The sequence below is a fragment of the Dunckerocampus dactyliophorus genome, chromosome 8, assembly GCF_027744805.1.
Source record: "Dunckerocampus dactyliophorus isolate RoL2022-P2 chromosome 8, RoL_Ddac_1.1, whole genome shotgun sequence".
Lineage (NCBI taxonomy): Eukaryota > Metazoa > Chordata > Actinopteri > Syngnathiformes > Syngnathidae > Dunckerocampus > Dunckerocampus dactyliophorus.
In genome coordinates, this window is record NC_072826.1 from 26,651,460 (window position 1) to 26,677,402 (window position 25,943).

Consider the following 25,943-nt stretch of genomic DNA (forward strand, 5'->3'; position numbering starts at 1 on the left):
GGTTTAATTTATTTCGAACATGCATACAGCGTACAATGAATGCTTCATGTTGCAAGTCTCAATTTCACACGTCTGAAAGTTGATTCACTTTTTCTTCTTTTGGTCAGTTCATTCACTTCATTCAGTATTCATATTTAACTGACTTTATTTGAAGCTCTTTTTTTGTGACATTTATGGGGACAATATGCAAAGTAAGGATGTTTTGTAAGCCTGGTAGTTTACCGTGGTGTAGCAGTGACGCTTCGTGGTGTCATCATCCATTGTGTCCAGGTCAAAACATACACTTACGTACAGGGAAGCAATAAATGGCGCACACTTGGTTGTGCCAGGAGGACGGAGAAGAGAGGAAAGGCTAGGAAGCCGGAATTTTTGTGACCGTTTATTCGTTTTTGTCACACATTTACGCTGGCGTTTATGTATTCTTCTTTTGTATTACCAAGTTTCCTTACACTGCTGTACGCCATCTGCCACCACTTCACATGCAAAGTACCTGTTTGCTCTCCCGGTTTGGTCTCATCATTATCAAAATGTATCATAAACCCACCACGCCACAGTATCCTGTTCAGTGTCTCTGTTACACGCATCATCAAGATGGAGGACCGATCCCGACCCTTTCAGCGGCAAAAAGTACAAGGAGGCCACATGACTTGCTAGTTGCTGCACCGTTCTTTCAAATGGCTGCTCTGATCAGGGGGATTCTCAGCACAAAAAAGGCCCTCCTGCCATCGGCCGTAGAGGTGAGAAAGTTTCAACACCTAATTGAAGACACCATACCACATTCATTTGCTGAGGAATTTGCATAATGTCCCTCACCTTTGGGTGCAAAGTGCAGGTTTGGATTGCACTATTTCAAGTAAAGAATTCATCATGGCAAGATATACCAACATCTAATCATTTATACCTGATTACCTTACAAAAAACAACGTGAATCTAGGAAATCTCACCTGCACTGTCCAGTATCCAGGTACTTATTTCACAGTCACACTGGTTGAATTTTTGGCTAAAAAGTTACTGAATCAATTTAAAGTTACTGAATCGTTTCGAATCGTATCTTTCTAAATGAACCAAAATCGCTCTTGAAACATAGGTGTAACCACAAATCGTGATACAAATCGAATCATTATTAAAACAAACCGTTACACCCCAAGTTGTAAGCCATCAGGTCAAAGTCAAAGTCAAAGTCACATTTTTTCTCATCAGAGAATAAAACCTTCTCCCATCTTTCAATGTCCCATGTTTAGTGCTCTCATGCAAATTCCAAACATGCAGTTTTGTGGCCTTGATGGAGACGATGCCTTTGAAGACCTTTTTTCTTAAAGTCTTAAAAGTCTTTTCTGGCAGATAGGGTCTGATGGTTATTGCATTGCACTCGGCACCATTAACAACATTCATTTGGGCCGAGGATGGTCCCGTGTCTTGATGGACAGCCAATGGGATCCTCTGGCTCAGGGCCGGTGACATATTTTTGGGTCTACCACTTTACTTTTTTGTTCCATAAACCTCAGAATGTTTGAAGAAGTTTCAAATGACTGTCTTACTGCATCCAACCTCAGCAGCAATGGTGCGCTGCGAGAGGCCTTGCTTATGCAGCTCAATAATCCCACCGTGTTCAAAGAGAGAAAGTTTTTTTGCCTTTGCCATCAAGAGATCATGGCAGTGTGAATACCTGACACGAAATCACATTCAGTCCACATTTTTGCCAACATTTGACCTTTTAAAGGTTGGGCTCTGAAACTTTTGATCAGGTGATGAACAGCCTATTTCACTTTAATGCTTGTTTGCAATAAATTGCTTACTCAAAGCATTTTTTGTCTCACTCCCAATTCTTCTTTTTGCATTTTGAACTGTACTTAGAACCCCCTTGACCCATTGACTGCCAGCCATGTTCAGAGCAGAGAGCTCCATGCTGCCAGAGTTTTGGGGCATTTTTGCTGAACTTTCAAGACCCACAGAATATTGAGTTTTAGGACTACATAAACATTGAAACTATCTAAAGAAACTCTCTCATCAGGTAAAAAGGATGTTTCTAGAGAAAACAAGCTTTTTCTGCAGAGAAGCAAATTCAAGCAGAGTGACGGTGGGGTCTGTTGGATGTGGGGATGAAGCCCTGCTGCTGTCCGATCCAGACGGCAGTCACTCGTCAAAAGAATCAGGGTCGGGTTCTAGTCACCCGACTATGAACTGCGTCCGGTGTCGCGCCACATGGCTCAGCAACGCTAGCCACTAGCTTGTTGCTTCGGCTGCCATTGTCAACTGCATTTGTGTCTACATCACCTACATCTACTACTAAAGGCAGATCCAGCGGCAGAAAAGCTCTGCGACATTGTTAGCTGGCTGTATTTTTGTCTCCGCTCGATTTCTGCATGTGTTTCGCCATTTTCCTCTCTCAACCCACAATCTGTCTTCTTCATAGACAATTGGTCACTGCCGGTTGGAGGAAAAGAGAACTGTTTTGCCCTATTTGGACAGAAATACATTGCCTACAAGTCAGAAATTCGCACACAAGATGAATAACACTTTGATCTGTAGCTCCCACGCAAAAAAAGCAATAGTCTTTGGCATTCAACGTTACTTTTTGAAAAGACCTCAATAGACGTCTTTGGCATTGTAAGAGTTAAGATCCAACAGTGCCATTTGACATTTTTCAACTGATTTTAACATTTTGCTCAGGAGTGTATGAATATGATATCAATAGAAGCGGTTTCCGAGGAACATATATAACAAAAGTGACTGACGTTCCCCACAGATTAGTTTCAACTCCAACAACCGTCTGGATGTTGCTCAGTCGCCATCGTTTACCACTACACAGGAAGCTAAATAGCGAGTCAACAAGAGTTGTTCTGGTGGAGAATTGCAAGCCACGTGTCATCCCCCACTGAAGATCTATAAATGGATCAAGCCGCCATCAGAAGAGCGGGCTTAGTAAAAACCTGGGGCATAGATCAGATTTAGCGTGACGCTGATCTTCACTGTTAGACACTGATAAATACCAAATATTCAGCACTAAAACCACTTGCAGATTGAAGTATGTGTGTGCGCGTGTGTACAAAATGACTTGCAAGAGAGGTCAGCCAGATAACATCTTAAAACCTCGCACTTCCTCAGGGTGATGTGCTGCTTTCATCCGGGATCACCACTAACGTCGTCTTCTTTACGAGACTGTGCCGGATAAGAGCAACATAAATCTCGTCGTGTGTTCCCAATTTCTCAGGCTTATACAAAAAAATCCAAGAGATGTGTTTCTTTGTGGAGTTTGGGTATTTGTGGAGAAGTTGTTGTTTGGAGACGCTGGCCTGGAGTGCTTGTACAACCTTTGACCTCGAGCCTCAAGCATTGTGAAATAGCTGTCAAAATCAATAAGGTTCATGTCATGAAATGGTTGACAGGACAACCTTTGACCATCTAAAGCAAAAACATGTCAAAACAAGTGACGGTAAGAAGGTTGTGTGTTCTTCTCAGGTGAGATGACCAACGCTGGCGCTACACACTTCAGCGGTTGCACGTCTTTGAAGGTCGTTATTATTATGCCAGTCAGATCGTATGTCCGCTGGCATTCTGAGTAGATGACATGATTGGGCCAGGTCTTGTACAGCCACTGGTTCCGTGGACCTAATGGCACACATGTGGGATGAAAGTCCTTCCCGACATTCCTGCGTTGCTCCATTTAAGACCGCGCTAGCCCTTCAAAGCCTGCGCTGTAGTTGATTTCACATGAGGAAGAACACTCGCGGCGCATTCGGTGCTCGTCTGCTTCCCAGCTCGTCAAAGATGGACCCGCCCACACTTTGTCCAAAGGGCGTGATCATAAACTTGTAAACAACAACTTCTGGCCAGGAATTTTATGGTGGATTCAGAGAGGTTAGAGAGGTGGAAGGCCGACCTGTTGCTATGTAGGATACATTATTATGCTCTGATTGGCCAATTAAACTGAATTTGCGATTAATTGTAATTCTTTTGATACTACAATAAATACAATAAACATGGCTTCCCTTGCTGTTGTCCGTCAGACGCTGTTACACACATCACATGACACACATACAGTATGTGACACATTCTCCGAACCTGCTGACTAAAAACCGTACAAGGGAGGTTGGTTACTGTAACCTTTACCCTAAACGCCACATCATAAAACACATGTAAAAAGATAACTGTACAATGAAAAAAATAGTGGCAAATAATACCTTGCACTCACCGAAATATACGTCAGTGATAACAATCGTGATGATTGGACACATGATTTTCAATATGTAATTAACTTAATAAGGTTTCATTCACACGGAGTCATTTGGCCCATTCCCACACTAATTAATGCGCATCTTGGAGGCGGACACGAAAGGTAACGATTAGGGTTGGGCATCATTTGAATTTCATCATTTCAAAGATTGCGATTCCTTATTTTGATCCCGGTTCCTAACGATTTTCCACTCCAATGCTTTTAAGAGGCAGGGTCATAAAAGTTTGCATGGTTTAAATGAGGGCGCTAACCAGAATTCTTTCTGGATGAAATGTCTGAACTTCCTGAATTTTTAAAGGAAGGAAATAACATCTCCACATTTGCTGTTGCTTATATGTTAGTGAGTGTGTGACGCTGCAGACACTTAAACATGGACTAACCTGGGTGGAGAATATCAAACAAACAGCTTGTAAGAGATTTGTCTATGAAAAGTACATGGGCTAATGTCAGCTGGAGGAGTTGAACTACTGTAGGGCTAGGCGATATACTTGTATATCGATATTTTTAATATATCGATATTTACTTCAGGCCCGAGGAGAGAGGAGGGGTGGAGCAAAAGCCGGCTGCTCAGTCGAAGTGAAAGCGTCTGCAGTTGAAGAATTAGTCAGAACGTGGCCCTAATACTCGGTCGTAGCTCAGCAATTTGGAGATACTTTGAATTCTGAGCATAAGAAATATCTTTTTCACCACTTTAAAACTTGGCACAAACTCCAATACCAGAACGTGTGCAGCTGCGTGCTGGCTGCACAACGCAAAGCGGTGTCCTATCACATTGCTAGATATGGTCCCCTTTGTAACAGTGGAACACGGAATTAAAAACCTGCTGAAAACAATGGACAATCACAATTATTTAGCACGACAAGCTCTACCACAAATCTACAGGAAGTCAGACAGTTGCTAAGGCTGATGCAGTTGACAGGTTGGTATTCCTGGAACAAAATAAGGACATGTTTACATAAATATTTACCTAAAATATACAACTGTTCTATTTAAAGTATTTTTGAGTTGCTGACATTTTAAAATGTCCTCTTAAAACGGGTACTCCTTCATAGTTTGTTGTCTTTTTGCTTTTGTTATTAGCTGAGGATTTGAGTATAGCTAAAGGTTTGTTATAAAAAAAAAATTGGAGTTTTTCTATATTTATTTGAAAAGAGAATGGCTTACTTTATTCTAGCGGTTCTTTTTAGATAAGATTTTTTTAATCTGCATCTTGTGTGAAGCTTTAAAACTTCAAAAAACATCCTCATGTTAAGTATTTATTTGAATAAAAACAACTTGACACACATATTTGGCTTTGATTTTGTCTAAACTCACTTTGTGGCAAAAATATCAGGATATATATTGTATATCAATATTCAATGTAAATATATTTGGTATTTTTAGTCCATATTGCCCAGCCCTAAACTACTGTATTAGCACTGGTATCCTAGTCACCAGCACTAGTCACCCTTATTTTGTTATAAGTAAAAAGGATGTAGCCCATGGCGCTCTTATGTTGTGTGGGTTGGGAAAGTGTCTTGACTGTTGCAAAACGAGAGTCGTTTTGCACATGAAGGCTGTGGCCATAGCTCCCGTCCTTTATTTACACTGAACTTCCACATCAGCGGACATCCTGACACCCTCGGTTACATTGGCATGAGACAGACGTCATTTATTGTTTGCCAATCATGTCGGTCGTGCTCCCTCCTTTGCATAATATTACTGTGTTGACCCGACTGCGCTTTCTTTATGAAGTTAGCCAAACTTTTTAGCCGCTTCTTCTTTGTTGGTGTTGTATTATTTTTTCTGGTCGGCAAAGTGGGCATCCAAACTAGGAATAAAAAAAAAAAGTGAACGATCCCAGGAGAATCGCGATATTAGTACCGGTTCCCATCGATGTTTGAAAGCTTGATGCCCAACCCCTGTAACGATTGCTGGATTTCCAAAGTTGCTGTACTTGGTCAGTATTATCCATCCATCCATCCATCCGTCTTCCGTTTATTAAAGGTTTAGTCGCGGGGGCAGCAGCCTAAGCAACGAAGCCCAGACTTTCCTCTCCCAGGCTACTTCATCCAGGTCCTCCCGGCGGATCGCGAGGCATTCCCAGGCCTGTTGAGAGACATAGTCTCTCCAACCTGTTCTGAGACTTCCCCGAGGCCTCCTACCAGTCGAACGTGCCCTGAACCCCAATGCTGCAATGATGTCAGCCTCCCTCTGGACTCCTCTAGCTCCCTCTGGTGGACAGAGGCAGCATTGCAGCGTGCGGTAGCAATAACCAATGAAATGCTTTGCTGGGACGAAAATAGCTCTTCTTTTCCATTTTAAACTCGTATTGGTACTTTCCTTGTATATTTCTTACCTCGCTTTTGAGTGTTAAATTGCTGTGTGATGGTTTTAGCGTTTTTTGTAACATGACACCGTGAGTCAGACTGTTATATTGAGTAATGACCTGCGATATCCAATGGGTTGACAAGCTCGTCGTGAGCTCACTTACATCTTGTGCCAAAGAAAGAGCTACCGTTTTTTCACTGACTCGCGAGCGCACAGTATATAAGAGTTTAGGAGATGTCATGAGATTAGAAGATAGCCATAAATAAGCCGCACCGCTATATAAGCCACAGGGTTCAATGTTTAGGAAGAAAGTAGCATTTTATATACCGGAAATTACGGGAGTTAGTATGGTCAGATTTTGCAAAAATGTCAGATTAGCACTGAAAATTAAGTGAGCAGCCCACCATACCTTTTGTCCAAGTTCCCTGCGCGCGCTGACCAGGAATGGAGCATACTAATATAATGCGCCTGCCAGCTGTGGTTCATATTCAGGCAGGGACAAAATGCACATAACAGCCCGTGAATGTGTTTTGATTTTTGAAAATATCCATGTTCATATCCCTTCATTCCTGCTAGAAATCTCTCTCTGTAGAGGCCATGAATGTATCCTGACTGCTGGTTGGATGAGCCAGGAAAAGGGAGGGTGGAGACGGCTGCAGATAGATGACTGTGGTTGTTTTGGTGTGGTTGTTCGTTTCAAGTGACTGTTGATCAACCACCTTCTCGTCATGCTCTCAACGGCCAGGCAAAACACAAAAACATCACAATGAGATGTGTAACCCAGAAATTAGGGGTTTCCCACCATGCTTTGCAGTAGTTAAAATTCTTATGCATCTTGAAGGTGTTCATTTGGATAGACAGGGTGTACTAGTTAAGGTGTTTTTTTTAGTCGTGCACAGTTACATTATTGCTACTTTTGGTCGGAATCTGGCACCCTTAGTAAGAATGGTTGCGAAATCCATCCTACATAAAACACTGTGGGCCCTTTAAATAATCTATTACTGGCAGAATTTAGTGGATTATGCAGATTGTAGCAAGCATTTTCTGTGTTGAGGTCTGCGATGCGAAGATATTTTCCAAACAGTTTAGCGGGCTGGAAAATTCCTGTTCGACACGCATGCACTAGACCATCGGTCCTTGCTTGTGACCAATCATCACAATATTTCACTTTATTCACATATGTCAACATCTTGATGATTTCTTTTTTTAAATCTCAGAACGTAATCTTTATGACTAACTCCAAATTCACATTGGGGCTTCTTAGAATGTTGTTCGTCTGCTGCGACTAGGAGCAAGTCTTTGCACTGGTAAGATGGAGTAATAAAAGCTGGTGGGTGATCTGCTAAAATGCCTTGTTGGAGTCATGAGCTGTGAAACATAACACAGGTTCAGTTCCTGACAGGGCCATAAATACACTTCCAAGGCTTTGTTGATGTCAAACATACTGTATACAGCTAATAGTTTTCAAATGTGAACGCGACCTTTTTACATTTGTGGGTTTTTTTTTTGTGTGTTCAAGGTTTCTCCCGCTGTGGTCGACTGAAGGAGATTTGATTTAAACAAACCATTTTCCATCCTACTCTTCTCTCTCTTTAATGTATGTCTTCATGGAATCACAGAAAATATGTACGACTCTTCCAGAAAAACACCACAATAACCTTGCAGCACACACTTTGCTGCCATGTCCGTTCAGCGTGTTTTGATTATTTTTGTGTTTGAAGACTTGCAACAAGAAGAATTGGGAGTGAGACAAAAAATGCTTTGAGTAAGCAATTGATTGCAAACAAGCATTAAAGTGAAATATGATGTTCATCTGCTGATCAAACGCACAGCCTTTAAATGACAAAATCCTGGCAAAAAATGTGGACTGAATGTGATTTCGTGTCAGGTATTCACACCGTCATGATCTCTTGATGGCAAAGGCAAAAAAAACGTTCTCTCTTTGAACACGGTGGGATTGTTGAGCTGCATAAGCAGGGCCTCTTGCAGCGCACCATTGCTGCTGAGGTTGGACGCAGAAGACAGTCATTTGAAACTTTTTCAAAGATCCTGAGGGTTATGGAACAAAAAAGTAAAGTGGTTGACCCCAAAAAATATCACCGGCCCTGAGGCAGAGGATGCCATTGGCTGTCCGTCAAGACACGGGACCATCGTTGGTCCAAATGAAGGTTGTTATCGGTGCCGAGTGCAGTCCAATAACTGTCAGACGCCATCTGCCAGTGAAGGCTTTTAAGAAGAAAAAAGGTCTTCAAAGGCCTCGTCTCCTTCAATGCCACAAAATTGGCTGTTTGGGATTTGCACGAGAGCCCTAAACATGAGACACTGAAAGGTGCAAGAAATTCTAAATTTCTTCTCTGATGAGAAAAAAATGTAACCTTGATGGGCCTGATGGCTTCCAAAGTTACTCATGACAAGGAGATCCCACCTGAGATGTTTTCCACAAGGCAAAAGTTCAATGGAACAACTGAAGGTTTGCCTTCAAAGCCTTCAGTGGAGCAATGGAGCTTTAGGTTGTGCAGGGGCGTCAAACGGCATGTGGTTATGTGGAGATGTTGCAGGGGGCATCCCTCCTGACTGAAGGCCCTCGTCTGTGTGGTAATGACTGGCTTTTTCAACCGGACAATGCTGCAGTACACAATGCCCGCCTAAGAAAGGACTTCTTCCAGAGGAATAAGATCACTCTTTTGGACCATCCTGGTGTTCACCTGATCTCAATCCAATTGAGAACATTTGGGCATGGATGGCAAGGCAAATTTACAAAAATGGATGTCAGTTCCAGACAGTGGATGCCCTCTGTGAAGCCATCTTCACCACCTGGAGCAACATTCCCACTAGCCTCCTGGAAACACTGGCATCACGCATGCCCAAACACATTTTAGAGGTGATTAACAAGAATTATTGATTTTTTTTAACATTATTTCTATTTTAGGGGGGGGGGTTGGGTTCTTTTGAGCTATGGTCTTAAAGTTTTTATCAGCTGATGAACAGCCTATTTTCACTTTGCTTGTTTGCAATAAATTGCTTACTCAAAAATGATTTGTCTCACTCACATTTCTTAGAACAGAGAGGTTAGAACCTCTTTAAGATCCAACAGTGCAAAATGTAAATTCTTTCATTTTTCTACTGCTCTTAAAATTTTGATCAGGAGTGTATTTCGTTTTTATTTGCCACTATTTTTCAGGAATTTAACATTGCGCATTTGTCTTTTGACATATTTTTATGACGTGGTGGTGGTGGAACACTGCAAAAAATATGCAAGTGTTGAATGCACCTAAACTTGAAATGTTGACACGCTTGTGAGCTTTTTAGTTAGCAGGTTGAGAGAATGTGTCATATCCAGTTAGGAATGATATTTTCACTTTGGGATTACAGTCTACTATTATTGGAGCCAGGTGGGGCAGTGAGTACATATGTATTGTATTATTGGTAGAGCTCAGCGCTCTACTGAGTGACATTCTACTGTGGTTCAGTGTCTCCCCTGACATTACTCTCTGCACGTTCTTGATTAAGCATTAACGACCCTCAAAATTTGCAGATTTTTGGTTAAAAAAATGTAAAAACCCACCAGTATGTATGTCCTGTGTGTCCTGTGATCGACTGGTGACCAGTACAAGGTGTACCCCGCGTCTCTGGGATCAGCTGGGATTGGGGAAGTATGGAAGCCCGTTTTCGCCACTGAAAGAAAAAAATATCCCGATGGATATGAGATAATTATGAGATAAAGTCAGAATTATGAGTTAAAAGTCGAAATTACGAGATACAAACTGCACGTGTGCCAAGTGCCATGTGATGAAGGCGGCACATATTTCTCATAATTATCAATTATGTCATAATTATGACTTTTTATCTCATAATTATCTAGGCAAGAAAGAGCTGTCTTACCTACAATTGGTGCAAAACTCTGCAGCAAAGATTGTGACCCATACACATTGGAAGACACATAGATACCCCATTCTAAAAACTCTTCATTGGTTTCCAGTTTCCATCCATCCATCTTCTACCGCTTATCTGAGATCGAGTCGCGGGGGCAACAGCCTAAGCAGGGAGGCCCAGATTTTCCTCTACACGGCCACTTCGCCCAGCGCCTCCCGGCGGATCCCGAGGCGTTCCCAGGCCAGTTGGGAAACACAGTCTCTCCAATGTGTCCTGGGTCTTCCCCGAGGCTTTCTACCAGTCGGACTTGCCCTGAACACCTCCCCAGGGAGGCGTCTGAGAGGCATCCTGACCAGATGTCGAAGCCACCTCATCTGAGTCTCTCCCGGATGACAGTGCTTCTCCCCTTATCTCTAAGGGAGAGCCTAGCCACCCTACGGAGAAAACTCATTTCGACCGCTTGTACCCGCGATCATGTCCTTTTGGTCACTACCCAAAGCTCATGACCATAGGTTCCAGTTTCCTATCAGAGAAATTTAAAATTCTGGTTCTTACTTTTAGAGCGTTGCATGGTCAGGCCCCTTCTTCCATCAGTGACCTGATTCAGCCCTATACCCCCGTTGGCACTCTGAGGTCTGTGGATCAGAACCTACTGATGTTTCCAGACCAAAGGAGACCAATCTTTCCAGGCTGTTGCTCCGAGGTTTTGGAATGATCATCCTCTCTTTCTGTGTTCAGTAGATTTCATTGATGCTTTTAAAACCCAACTTTCTTTGTTAAAGCTTTCTGATTGGGCTGATGTGACTGTGTTGTTTTATTTAGGCTCTTAACTTTTATTAGGGATGTCCAATATTGGCTTTTTTGCCATTATCCGGTTTGCCGATATTGTCCAACTCTCAATTTGTGATTCCGATATCAACCGATATCAATATATGTAACATAACATATCTCCTGTTGTGGAATTAAACACGTGTTGTGAAACTAATGGATACAGCATCAGCAATTAGCTTCTCAACATGGCTGTAAACAACATCTAGCAAACTACTGCATCCGCCTGCCGCTATTGCCGCGTTTTTGTACATTCCCGCTACCCCATAGACATATGAATGACTGAATTGTGCGCGGGAATACAGTGTTTGCCCACAACATCGGCAAATTATGCCCTTAAAACAATGTCATAATGGCCAAATCATGCAGTCTATGTAGCAATGTTACAAAATTTTGAAATATTCTATCTGCATTGGTGACGACCCAATTCCGATGGCGTCAGAGCAACCCGTCAAAAGCCTGGGCAGATGGTACAATGCAAGCCTCAGGGACAAAGACCTATTGCAGGTATTAGGGCAGGACATCACCATCAGTTTGGACACCATCAACAAGACAAGAAATGTTATTCCCCGGGATTTGGTTTGCAGCACACGAATTAGGCATATTCTTCGCTCCGACTCGTACCACATCCAATATGGCGACAACGGTTCAGCGCTTGATGCTGAATCCCGCTCACCATTACCTGTGTTTTGACAACCCAACACGTCCTTCCACCCCGAACACGGTTAAGAAACACATCGGCTCAAGCAGCCCTAGGATTTTTTGAAGCTGTGGTGGTGGGCTGCATGGGCTCATTAGGGCACTTTATTTATAAAGCACATCTCCACTCAGTGTGCTCATTTGTCATTAAATACAGGTGTCATGTTTGAATAGAACACTTACAAAAATACTAAGAGGTGAGCAAATATTCTTTGGTGAACTACTCAACATCAGCTGGTGAGCTACTGCTAGCATACGGGCTACCTGTTAGAGAGACCTGTGACAGCGTCACTCTCTAAAGCTGTACACACTACGTGTTTCTGTTGCACAGCTTCGACACACAACTAGTGTTTTGAAGTTAAGCCATAGATTGTTAAGTGACACTTCAGTTGTGATGATGATTGATGTATCCCATGAACATAATAGTTACTTGTAGCTCCAGCCAGGCATATAAACAAAGGTGCCGGAAAGTGGAATGAGATTAAAACGTGGGCGATCACACACACTGGCATAGATAGGCTTAGCAGACAAGCTGTCATCAATTGATTACACATTTTACGGGCTATTGTTTATTCTCCCGATAATAAGAAACAAAGTGTGGGATAGATAGGCTTAGCGTGTGAAAAGCTGTCATCAATTAATTACACATTTTACAGGCTATTGTTCATTCTTCCGATAATAAGAAACAAGTGAAAATCAATAGTGGCGCACCACCACGATCAATTACATGTAGCGGAAACCCTGGCTCCAGTATACGCTGCATGTTGACTGTTACAGTTTTAATTATCGGACATCCCTCCATTTTTATCTCATAATTTTGACTTTTTATCTCATAATTATGACTTTTTATCTCGTCATTTCAATCTATTAATTTCAACTTTTTATCTAATTATGACTTTTTATCTCATAATTTTGACTTTTTATTCCATAATTATGACTTTGTTATCTCAAAATTATGACTTTTTGTCTATGAATTTTGAATTTTGATCTCATAATCAGTGGCGTAAATGTGTTTCCATGAAAAACCCCAGGGAAACAGTGCAGTGTAGTTTGTGCAGCCTTTGTTTTTACCTTGTGCAAAAAAACAAAAATAAAGCAACCATCTTACTTTAATGATGACATTAAAATTCAACACAAAACAGAGACGCGCCATTTGGTGAGTTGCTTGTGAAAAACATTTGCAACGGCGTTTGATGTTTGATGGCTTGCAGCCCATGAAAAGACACAAACAAACAATGGAACAATAGTTTTTTTAGAGCGGTTAGCGTTGGAAATGAAACGTTTACGTCTCAGTGACTTGATGACACGGTTACATCCAACAACGACTGGGTGCTCGCACGACTTCATTTATGTCAACTGATGCAATCGCACACACCAGCGAAACAGCACTTTACGGCACAACACGTCACACCGTCGTGACTCGGTGAACCCGCAGCGTCCGACCACATGCTGCAGTGAACACCATGGAGTCACTTCAATGTGAACGTTATAAAATGATTCGGATGCCAGATGTTGAACGACTGGAATGCTCATGGCTGCCAAAATGGCTTTTCATCTGCAGCCAGGTTGCAGGAATGAATTGTTGCTCATGGTGGTGAGCATGCATCAGACACGTCACACGCTTCTTGGTTGCCAGAGAGAAGAAGTCTGCTGTATTCTTACTCATCCGTGATGAAACATGGAGAGAAACCAGCATGTTATGTTGACAGAACACTGACATGAATATCACATCAACTGATGGATCGTTATCACGAGACACGATGATATGTTGCTTGATGCATCATTCTCTCCCACCAATGTGACAACAACTAGGCAGTGTAGTGGTCTTGTTACTGAGATGGAAAGGTCGCTAGTGCTTTGGCTGGAAAACCAGAATCAATATCCCAGTGAGCCTCATGTTGGTTCAAGGAAGACGAAAACATTGTTTAATTTCATCATTGTTTCATCAAAACTCGGAACTGGTTCTCAGCCCGAGAGCCACCAGCATCGGGGTCGATGGACACATATGCCAGTAGTCCAAACCGAAAGACAACCTTGATTCATCAATTATCTAATAAATTGACAATATGTAGATTAGATATACACTGCACAAAAAAAAATAAAGGGAGCACTTAAACAACACAATGTAACGCCAAGTTGATTGACTTGGCGTTCTGTGAAATCAAACTGTCCACTCAGGAAGCAGCACGGATTGGCAATCAATTTCACATGCTGTTGTGCAAATGGAAGAAACAACGGGTGGACAGCAAGACACACCCAATAAATAAATCAATAAAAATAATAAATAAATACATTTTTGTGTTATTTTGCTGTCAGCACATTCAACTATGTAAAGAACAAAGACCAAGACCATGGAAAGAACATAAGGAAAAAAATAATGGAACAAAGTAAGTATTTACATAGTGATATACCAGATTCTTTGATAATAGACGAGCGAGGGGAGGGTTGTTGTATGAGCATACTTACAGTATCTCAGCCAAAAGACAAACAGCAAAGGGTTTGTATGTTCCCTGTAAGCGGCATTATGGATCATCCTAACTCACCTTTATATACCAATGGACAATTTAGAGTTGCCAGTTAACCTACCATGCATGTTTTTGGAATGTGTGGGAGGAACCCGGAGTACCCGATGAAAACCCCAACACACACACGGGGAGAACGTGCAGACTCCACACAGAGATGCCCAAGCGGAGATTCAAACCCAGGTCAACCCAATCTCCTGACCTTGTGGCCAACATGCTCAGGCATTTGTAGATGTCATTTTTGATAAATGTGGACCATATTATGTTGAAACCTGGTGTGCTGTGATTGACACTGACATTTTTCCTATTGGTAATGGTTTATCGAGACCATATACCTAACCGTGATTGGTTCGTTCAGCTCCGCACACGACAAGTGTCATTCATATCAAAGTTGCGGGCCACACGAATATTAATTTTTCATATTAAGACGGGGGCCGCAAACTATCGTCCCGGGGGCCGCGAGTCTGAGACCCCTGGTGTAGGCTGCATACGCTACCACTCATGGATTTGTGACTCGCTAATGCATTAATAAAATTGATCAAAAAAATCAAAACAAGTTGGTTCCATTCCCAGTGTCACAGTGCCCTCTACTGGTCAAGCTGCAAACTTACCTGCAAATACAATAACAACAGCCTTCATCTTCACTCGCCAAGAAGACAGTTCTGTCTCAAGGTATGTTGACGTATTACGACTTGTACGTAACTTACAAATAACGGGTGTGAACGGGCGTCAACGATCGCATAACTTATTGCCCGCGGATGCGGGACGTATGAATCATACGTTGACATACGTCGAAATGTTTTGTGCATGCACAAAATTTCTGGACGACTTGGACATACAAAGACGTATGCCAGCGTGCTTCAGTGTGCTCTTAACTTATACAAAACTTACCCATAACTTATTGGACGCACGCCAGCGTATTGGCCAATTTTTTCATACGTTGGCGTACGCTGGCTAAATTGTCAAGGTGTGACAGGTGTTGGGCGTAAAATGTGAACAGCGGCAACACGCTACGCATTCGTTGATATAAGTTGTCTAGAAGTTATAGAAACGTTCTATATAAGTTACTAATACGTCATGTTTACGTCAACCTTGTTATTAAGACGCTATGTATACGCCCAAAATTGAAAAAAAAAAACTGTCGGCAGTTCAACGTATGCCATTAAAATGATCACGTCAGGCATGTGCTGCCTAAATGGTCAAGAGTACATATGTAGAGGGATGTGGCAGCCTAATATATGTAATACTGGAGGTGATCATGTGACCAAAACCGTTGAACTGGTGTGCAGTGCCAGAAAGCATGCATGCAATGTAATGCATGTCATCTTTTTTCTGATATGCTGCTGACAAAACCACTAACTGTTTGGGTTTGCTTCATATTGATCTGGTCCGTCTAGGGCCGGGGTACCCAAATTGCAGCCCGGCGGCCGTTTGAGGCCCACAGCACATTCAAAAAACATAATTTAACCAAACTGGAAAAACACAAAAGCAAAAACAGAACAGTCATTTCACAAGAATAAAGTCAAAATATTAAGAGAAAAAAGGTGCAATCTAACAAGGAAAAGTGGCAATTTTACAAAAATAACGTAGTATGAAAAAAATGTCATACTGGTGGAATAAAGTTGAAATATTAAAGAAAGAGGACCTTTTTAAGTCAGAATATTATGAGAAACAAAAAAACAACTAAATTGTAATGTTGGGAAAAGTTGAAAAACAACAGAAAAAGTTGTGTTACGAGAATAAAGTCCAAATATTATGGGAATAAAGTCATGATATTCCGAAATGAAAATATACAAAGACTGTTTAAGTAGAAAGCTTGAATATTTGGGAAACAAAAATGTAAAAATTGTGAAAAAAAAGAGCAGAGTGAAGATGATATTAGGCTTTTTCATCTGTATGACAAAGCTGAGATGCACTTTTTTCTTGAAATATGTATAACTTCTTCACATACTTGCAAAATACCAAAGTGGCAAGGTTGGCATCCTTTCATTTTTCACGATGTGGCCCTCGCTGGACAAAGCTTGGACACCCCTGGTCTCGGTTCTAACCGATTACTCAATGAATCCAAACAATGATCTTCAGATTAATCGACTAAGAAAATAATGATTAGTTGCAGCCTAATTGTGTGCATGGAAAGGTGGTGGGGGCATCTTCTGAAGGACTTTGTTGCTCTCGTTGCCTGGTGTTGCCAGGGGGAAGTCTTTGAAGTCTTCTAAGTCGAAACACAACCTACATACAACCCCAACAGTAATTGCTAGCAAAACCACTTGAAACCAGGAATATTTGCGTGTCCACTTGCACACCACACTGAAGCAGCATTTTGGAGACGTGGCCTGACTTTTTTCTTTGAAACGATGGACTGTTTTCTTCTTCCAAAGTTACTGCTAGCAGAAAACACAATTTTTGATGTATGACTCACACATTAAAGCGGTAAATCCATTCTTCTGGAGCGTTCTGCATACGTACATGCCAGTTCTGCTCCGTGCTTAAAGACAAATGCACATGTTGTGGAAAGGCAAAGACACAAGTGGACAATACTGTAGCATGGACACACAGCCTAGTCAGGGAACGACTCAGGCAAAGCAAGGCCCATGCAAGCACAGGAAGAACGGACTACCAGCATGGCAGGAAGGAGGCTGTGCTGTAAGACAGTGATGTACAGTGGTGTGAAAAAGTGTTTGCCCCCTTCCTGATTTCTTTTTTTTTTTTTTTTTCATGTTTGTCACACTTAATGTTTCATATCAGCAATCAATTTTAAATATTAGTCAATGACAACACAACTGAACACAAAATGCAGTTTTTAAATGAAACTTTTTATTATTAAGGAAGAAAAAAAATCCTTTGTGAAAAAGCGATGGCACCCCCTGTTAAAACATAACTGAGATTAATTGAGATCTATGAGTCTGGAAAAGGTTATATAAAGCCATTTTTAAAGCTTTGGACTCCAGCAAACCACAGTGAGAGTCATTATCCCCAAATGGCAAAAACATGGAACAGTGGTGAACCTTCCCAGGAGTGGCCGGCCAACCAAAATTACCCGAGAGCACAGCGACTCACCCAAGAGGTCACAAAAGGCCCCACAACAACATCCAAAGAACTGCAGGCCTCACTTGCCTCAGTTAAGGTCAGTGTTCATGACTCCACCATAAAAAAGAACTGGGCGGAAACGGCCTGCATGGCAGAGTTCCAAGATGAAAACCACTGCTGAACAAAAAGAACATTAAGGCTCGTCTCAATTTGGCCAGAAAACATCTTGATGATCCCCAAGACCTTTGGAGGGGGGGGAAAGAAATCAGGAAGGGGGCAAACACTTTTTCACACCACTCTAAGCCGAGGAGACGTGTCATTGCTGGAATGACTCGATCAGATTGTGTTCATAGAACTTTTGGCTTCACATCTTCTAATTTGTCGCTAAAAATACAGATTTCTGGCGTCAACGGCAATTTGTGACGTTGTTCCAAGCGCCACTTCATCGGAAGACTTGACGGTCCTAAAAAGCATCCTGTTATTCCGCTGACAATCCCTTTCATCACTTTCTCAGGCACAGCAGAGCACATTGAAAGACGTTTGCATCTGCCGGCATTAACGTGCGCACGTCTGCGAGCCTGCTAGCGCCCGCCTAAAAAGACAGGCACGTCAGCGCAGAGCTGCTAATGAGGGCCAGGATCTGCATGAAGGCGTGCATGGACACACACATAACTCCAGGATGCGGTCGGGGGGGGGGGCGTTTAAAAACAATTTGTGGCTGATAATGAAGGACAGATGGTGGCGGAGGACAAGCACGGTGTCCTACTGCCACAACATGGCTCTCAGCATTGCGTGCCACAAAACGGTGGCTGGAAAAAATATTCATAGCCCTTCAACTTTTCTACATTTTGTCACGTTCTGAGGGACACGGTACTCTTTTGTCTTTTTTTCCAATTTTTGTGGTTGTTTTTTATATATATATATATATATATATATATATATATATATATATATATATATATATATATATATATATATATATATAATTTTCCAAATATTTCAACTTTCTTCTTAAATAATCTTAATTGATTTTCTTTTCGTAATATTATGATTTTATTCCCACAATATTATAAGCTTTTCCTCAATTTAATTTTCCAAAAATTATAACTTTGTTTTGTTTTGTTTCTTTCTCATAATATTACGACTTCAAAAATTATTTTCTTTTCTTTAGTATTTCATGTCTATGCTACTGAAATGACTAAGTTAGAATATGACAAATCTCCTTTTCGTTGTTAAAATACAACTTTTTTGTCTTAATGCTTGGATTTTATTCTCATTATAACTTCTTCTGCAACCTGATTTGCCACCAATTACAACTTTATTAGTTGTTTTGTTTTTCATAATATAACAGCTGTTTAAAAATGTATTTTTTATTTTTTATTAGTTTATTATTTTTAATATTTCAACTTTATGCCACTAAAAATACATTTTTTTCTCTTAATACTACGATGTTATTCTCGTAAAATATATTTTTTTTCCTCTTTATGCATGTAAAATAACTGCTGATTTTTCCATTTTTGCTGTTTTTCATTTTGTAATATTATGGCTTTGTTCCAATAATATTTGGGTTTTATTCCCACAGTATTATAACCTTTTCCCCCAACTTCATTTTCCAATAATTACAACTTTGTTTTGTTTCTCATCATATTATGACTTTCAAAAACATCTTTCAACTTTATTTCAACTCTGTGCTACTAAAAAGCCATTAACTTTTCGTCATAATATTATGAATTTATTCTCCTAAAATTGCAACTTTTTGTCTCGCTACAATACAACTTTTTCCTCTTAATGTTTGGTTTTTATGCTCGTAACCTAAATTATTTGCAACCTAATTTTCCACAAATTACAACCTTATTAATTGTTTTGTTTTTCATATTGCAACTGTTTAAAAAAAATGTCTTTTTTCTTTATCAGAACTTTATGCTACTAAAATGACATTGTTTTCTTATAATATTACATTATTCTTGTAAAATTACAACTTTTTCCTCATTAAATTTAAACTTTTTTCTCTTAATATTTTTTTTTCTTGTAAAGTTACTGCTGATTTTTTAAATTTTTGCTGTTTTTTGATTTTCCAAATATTTCAACTTTACAGATTTTCTTTTTGTAATATTATGACTTTATTCCCATAGTATTATAACCTTTCCCCCAACTTAATTTTCCAAAAGTTACAGCTTTATTTTTATTTTGTTATGAATGTGAATAATAAATATATATGTAATATAAAATACAAAAAACTTTTTTATATATATATATTTCAATTCTATGCTACTAAAATGACATTATTTCCTTGTAAAATTCTAAGTTTATTCTCCTAAAATAGCAACTTTTTTTCTCGTTTTTCTCTGAATAGTGTGACTTTATTCGCGTAAACATTAAAAACTTTCCTGCAACCTAATTTTCCGAAAAGTACAGCTTTATCAGTTGTTGTGTTTGTTGTGTTTCATAATATTATGACTGTAAAATGACGTTATTTTTTCTCGTATCACATTATTTTGGTCAAATCGGAACTTTATTTTTTTCTTAATGGTTTCACTTTATTCTTGTAAAATTACTGCTGAATTTTGCGCTTAGTTTTCTTGTTACATTATATTTTTAGAATGTAGTGGGGGCCAATTGAAAGAAAAACCTACCCCGGGCACCCCTGCTCCATTCGAACATTACATTTACCTTTCGATCACGCAGCAGTCATCTGGCGACTTGGTTGCTCTCAAGAGTAAAAGGGGTTCAAATGCTTTTGCACGCCACATTTTTCAGTTTTTAATTTGTCGAGAAGTGTGAAAATCATGTCTCATTTTCCTTCGCAATTATCTCCCGCTTTGAAATATATTTTTGTTTGTGGTGGCAGCGTGACAGAATGTGGAAAAGCTGAGGGGGTAGAAACGCTTCTTCCAGCCGGCGCACGTCTTTGCCATGGAGACACGTGAAACCAATTACGCTGGGATCTCTCACTTTCAACACGCGCTCAGTGTTGTCATGTCGAGCAAGAATGCGTTCCTGCGGGTTTGTCTGCGTCTGAGCTGGAGTCCAAGTGGTTCTGATAACTCGCCGTGGTAGCGGTTCCGATAGCCTTCCGTCAGGTCTGCTCCGAGACCAAAGGCGGCCTCTGCTTTGTTGGAAGGAGCCAGGCTCCCTCCAGATGTCATCACATTCCTAACATGACTTGAATGTTACACCTTCTCTTTGCAGGGATGGCGCGTCACACACGCTGCTATGTGTCACACTACACCGGGGGCCTCAAAACCCTTTTTCACCGTGAGCCACACTGCCGTCATGGTTACCCTCATAGGGCCGCCTGTGAAACCACATGTCCTGTATAATACTGTATGTACAATCACCTCATGATATTAGCACGTTTTCGTTTTGCATCGTCTTACCAACAAACTTACTTTGAAAGAAGTCAAACTATTGTAGAAATTCATTTCATTGGGGCTTGACAACAAAAAATAAACTCAAATTGCATACAATAAATTGACACAACAAATACATTTAGCAAGAAAGATTTTTTTTTACTTATTAAAAAATTTTTAAAAGGTAAATTCTCATAATAAAATGTTTAAATATATATTTAAAAAATATAATAATGATAAAATAATGTAAGAATACATGTCTTTCGCGGGCCACAAAAAACAAATCTGGCTGCGGGCCTTGTTTTTGACACCTGCAATCTACCGTAATAGAACACAACTGTTAGGAACGCAGTGAGCCGCAGGTGGGATTCCAAGAAGCGGGAGTCGACGTGATGTTTGGAAACAGTTTATTCCAAACTAAAAGGATAACAAAAGTAGCGAAAATACAAACAAGGAAGCGGCAACAAAAGGTGACCCGAATGAAGACGGGAAAAAGGCAGAATAACAAAGGGAGCTACCAAAAGGGGTAACGCTACTAACAAAAAACGCTGCTGAGTAATCAAGCAGGATAGTTCTATATATATATATATATATATATATATATATATATATATATATATATATATGTAGTAGTAGTAGTAGTAGTAGTAGTAGTACTTTATTAATCCCACAGCAGGGAAATTCACTTGTTACAGCAGCAAGCAAGATACACAAGTAAAGAATGCATAGTGACATAGTGTCTACAACATGGTTCAGGTGGTGCAGGTGTTGTAGAGCCTGATAGCGGTCGGTATGAAGGACCTGCGGAACCTCTCCTTCTTACACCGTGGGTGTAACAGTCTGCTGCTGAAGGAGCTGCTAAGGGAAACAAAGGTGTCATGTAGGGGGTGAGAGGTGTTGTCCATGATGGATGTCATCTTAGCCAACATCCTTCTCTCCCCCACTTCCTCCACGGAGTCCAAAGGACTGTCCAGGACAGAGCTCGCTCTCCTGATCAGTCTATTGATCCTGCTCCTGTCCCTGTCCGTGCTGCCCCCTCTCTAGCAGCCCACAGCATAGAAGATGGCTGAGGCCACCACAGAGTCATAAAAGATCCGTAAAAAAGTCCTGCACACACCAAAGGACCTCAGTCTCCTCAGCAGGTGGAGGCGACTCTGGCCCTTCTTGTAGAGGGCGTGGGTGTTGACGGACCAGTCCAGCTTGTTGTTAAGGTGAACACCCAGGAATTTGTAGCTGTCTACCAACTCTATGTCCGCTCCCTGGATGTTCACCGGTGTGAAGTGAGATGTTTTCCTCTGGAAGTTAATGATCATCTCCTTTGTCTTGCTGGTGTTGAGTTGTAGCTGGTTAAGCTCACTCCAGCTGACAAAGTCCCTGATGACCGTCCTGTATTCCAGATCATTCCCCTCTGAAACACAACCAACGATGGCTGTGTCATCGGAGAACTTCTGGATGTGACACTGTGTGGAGTTGTGTGTGAAGTCCGAGGTGTAGAGGGTGAAGAGGAAAGGGGAGAGCACCGTACCCTGATGGGCACCTGTGCTGCAGAGTACCATGTGAGACACACAGTGACGGAGCCTCACATACTGTGGTCTGTTGGTGAGGTAGTCTATAACCCATGCAGTCAGGTGTTGGTCTAACTCCCACACTCTCCATCTTCACTCTGAGTAGTGCCGGCTGGATGGTGTTAAAGGCACTGGAGAAGTCAAAAAACATGACCCTCACAGCGCTCCCGCTGTCCTCCAGGTGTAGCAGTGATCTGTGCAGCAGGTAGATCACTGCGTCGTCCACTCCTATCCCAGGCCGGTAAGCAAACTGCAGGGGGTCCAGCTGAGTGCCCACCAGGGGTCGCAGGTGCTCCAGGATAATCCTCTCCATGGTCTTCATCAGGTGAGAGGTCAAGGCAACAGGCCTGAAGTGGTTAGGCTCCTTGGGACGTGGTGTCTTTGGTATCGGGACCACACAGGATGTCTTCCACAGGGCCGGGACTTTCTCCAGGCTCAGGCTGAGATTGAACAAGCGCCTGAGAACTCCACAGAGCTGATCAGCACAGTCCTTGAGGATTCTAGGGCTGATGCCGTCCGGTCCCGGGGCCTTCCTTGCCTTGATCTTCTTTAGTTGACTTCTCACCTGATCATCAGTTATGGAGAGGGGGGTAGAGGATGGCTGGGATGTGGATGTGGGGGTGAAGAGTGGTGAGTTGGTAGGGGAGGGAGGGGAGGCAGACTCAAATCTGTTGAAAAACAGATTGAGTTCATCTGCCCAGATTTTGTCCCCACTGGCTTGGCCTCTCCCCACTACTTTACCATGGCCTGTGATGGTCTGCAGGCCTCTCCAGACTTCCCTGGCATTATTCTCCTCCAGCCGCTTCTCCAGTTTCCTCCTGTAGCAGTCCTTCCCCTTCCTGATCTTATGCCGGAGTTCCCTCTGGACTCTGCACAGCTCCTCCTTGTCCCCCGAGTTGAAGACCCTCTTCTTCTTATTCAGCAGGGCCTTAATCTCAGAGGTCATCCAGGGTTTGTTGTTGGCAAAACACCGCACCACCTTGGAGGGCACAGTGTTCTCCACACAGAAGTTTATATAGTCTGTGATCCAGTATATATATACAGTATATATGTGTGTGTATATACACTGCTCAAAAAAATTAAAGGAACACTTGGAAAACACATCAGATCTAAACTGGGGGAAAAATGATGTTGAATATCTTTCCTGATAATAAGTGGGTGATGTATTAGTAACAAAATGATGCCACATCATTTGATAGAAATGAAAATGATCACCCTATAGAGGGGGGAAATGAAAGACACCCCAAAAATGGAAGTGAAAAAATGATGCAGCACACTGGTCCATTTTGCTAAAATGTCATTGTAGCAACTCAAAATGATTCTCAGTAGTTTGTGTGGCCCCCACGTGCTTGTACGCATGCCTGACAACGTCGGGGCATGCTCCTAATGAGACTACGGATGGTGTCCTGGGGGATCTCCTCCCAGATCTGGACCAGGGCATCAATGAGCTCCTGGACAGTCTGAGGAGCAACCTGGCGGCGCCGGATGGACCTAAACATAATGTCCCAAATGTGTTCTATTGGGTTTAGGTCAGGTGACATATTCAAGATCATTTTCCCCCCAGTTTAGATTTGATGTGTTTTCGAAGTGTTCCTTTAATTTTTTTTAGCAGTATATATACATATACAGTCAAACTTGTCTATAGGGGCCACTAGAGGGAGTCTGCAAAAGTGGCCGCTATAGACAGGTGGCCTCTATAGACAGGTTGGCGTCCAGTTTGAATGTTGACCAGTAGAGGAAAAAAAAGAAAAAAAAGGGAAAATAATAATTTTTTTTTTTTTTTTTTTTTTTTTTACCCCTGTCCTGTCCAGCCTTTAAAGCAGATAGAATTGTATACCTAAATGCCGTCAAGTGCTCAACAGATTTACTCTGCCAGAGAGAAGTGTGATATATACTTCCCCTGTCATACAAAATTTTTTCGACCTTGATGCTTGTTATAAAGCAAATTTGGAGCGACCAGACCGGAGCAGGAGGGGACAGAGAAGAAGAGAAAAGGAAACGGGGGGGGGAGGACAAAAACAAAAAAAAGAGAGACAAGAGACAAGGACAACAGCAGCAACAACAACAATTGTGACAGAACAACAGAAACATACAGAACGACATCAGCAAATAAATGTCCGTGACAACTATAAAGACGAACAAGGATAAAGGACAAATCAATATCAACAACCACAATGACAAAGCTGTCAATGACAATCAGACATAATAGCAGTCATGAAATGATGAACTATGACAGTGATCACAATGACAATACTGCATTGAAACAGTCGCACACAATAGCAGTCATGAAATGATGAATTATGATAGTGATCACCATGATAATACCGCATTGAAACAGTCACACATAACTGTAGTAATGAAATGATTATCCATGATAGTGAATAGAATCAAAGTTACTGTAATGCACATCATTGTAAAAAAAAAAATACACACATATACACATATATATACACATACACATACATACATACATATATACATATATATATATATATATACATATATATACCGTACATACACACATATATACATATAGTCATACTGCTGATATCACCGTCGCTGTAATAAAACCAACAACATAATAACACCCTGGTTAACTCAGTGAGTAATGTGGGGAAGTACGTATGTACTGTGAGTGTGCATATGTACAGGTATCTCTGTATGTGAGGAAGACTTCATACATATATAAAGGTGCAGGAATGTGTGGGCGTGTGATTGTCACTGAGAATGCATGAAAGGAAAGGGGCCGGCTTCCACCTCCCAGAGAGCCCCGCCCCAAATAGCAAGGCCGGGCCCCGGCCGCCAGAAGGCCACCAGGCCCATAGGGGCAGGCAGCACAAAGATCAGTGCCCCAAGAGCCAGCCCAGAGAGCCCCCCCCCCGGGAAGACCAGTAAGGGGCCGAAGAGAGGCAATCCCAGCCAAAGACAGGGCGCCAGCGGGCCGGAGGACTGCCAACCCCTGAGACCAGCGAGAGATCACACCCCACAAAGGCAGACGGGTACCGGGGGCCACAAACCGGCAGGCCCAGAGACGCCTCCACAACCGGAAAGAAGCCCGCCCGCGCCGGAAGCGCCAATTCCCACCCACCGCCACCCCCACCCCCAGGGAGCGGAGCCCGGCCCGCAGGAGGCACACCCTCCACCCACCCGGCGGAGGCACGGGCGGCAGAGATGTATCGCCCAGCACCTGACCCCACGGAGCAAACCCCTGTATGCCCCCCCCCCCCAAAAAAAAAAAAAAAAACTAAAATAAATAAATAAATAAAAGTACACACACGCACGCACATACACACTCCTACGCACCCACACACACGCACATAAACACTCCTACGCACATACACACCCCTACGCGCACGCTCATACACACTCTTACTTACTCAAGCGCGCACACACACACACACACACACACACACACACACACAGTGGTCGACTGCCCGACACCCGGAAGCCCCACCCTATCCCCCGTTGGTAACCCAAGGAGCAGCGGAGCCGGGGACCCCGGGGTCCCAAACATACGATCCAGAACCCAGGGGCG

The 25,943-nt window shown here is 42.0% G+C and overlaps 1 protein-coding gene across 1 annotated transcript in view; it reads left to right on the top strand.

Annotated features, from left to right (window-relative positions):
- Positions 1-25,943, top strand: part of rspo4 (R-spondin 4) — a 49,341-nt gene that overhangs the window by 13,560 nt on the left and 9,838 nt on the right. Inside the window, exon 5 of the mRNA XM_054784353.1 lies at positions 592-737. Within this exon, the coding sequence (XP_054640328.1) occupies positions 592-737 (146 nt within the window). The remainder of the gene's footprint in view (positions 1-591; positions 738-25,943) is intronic.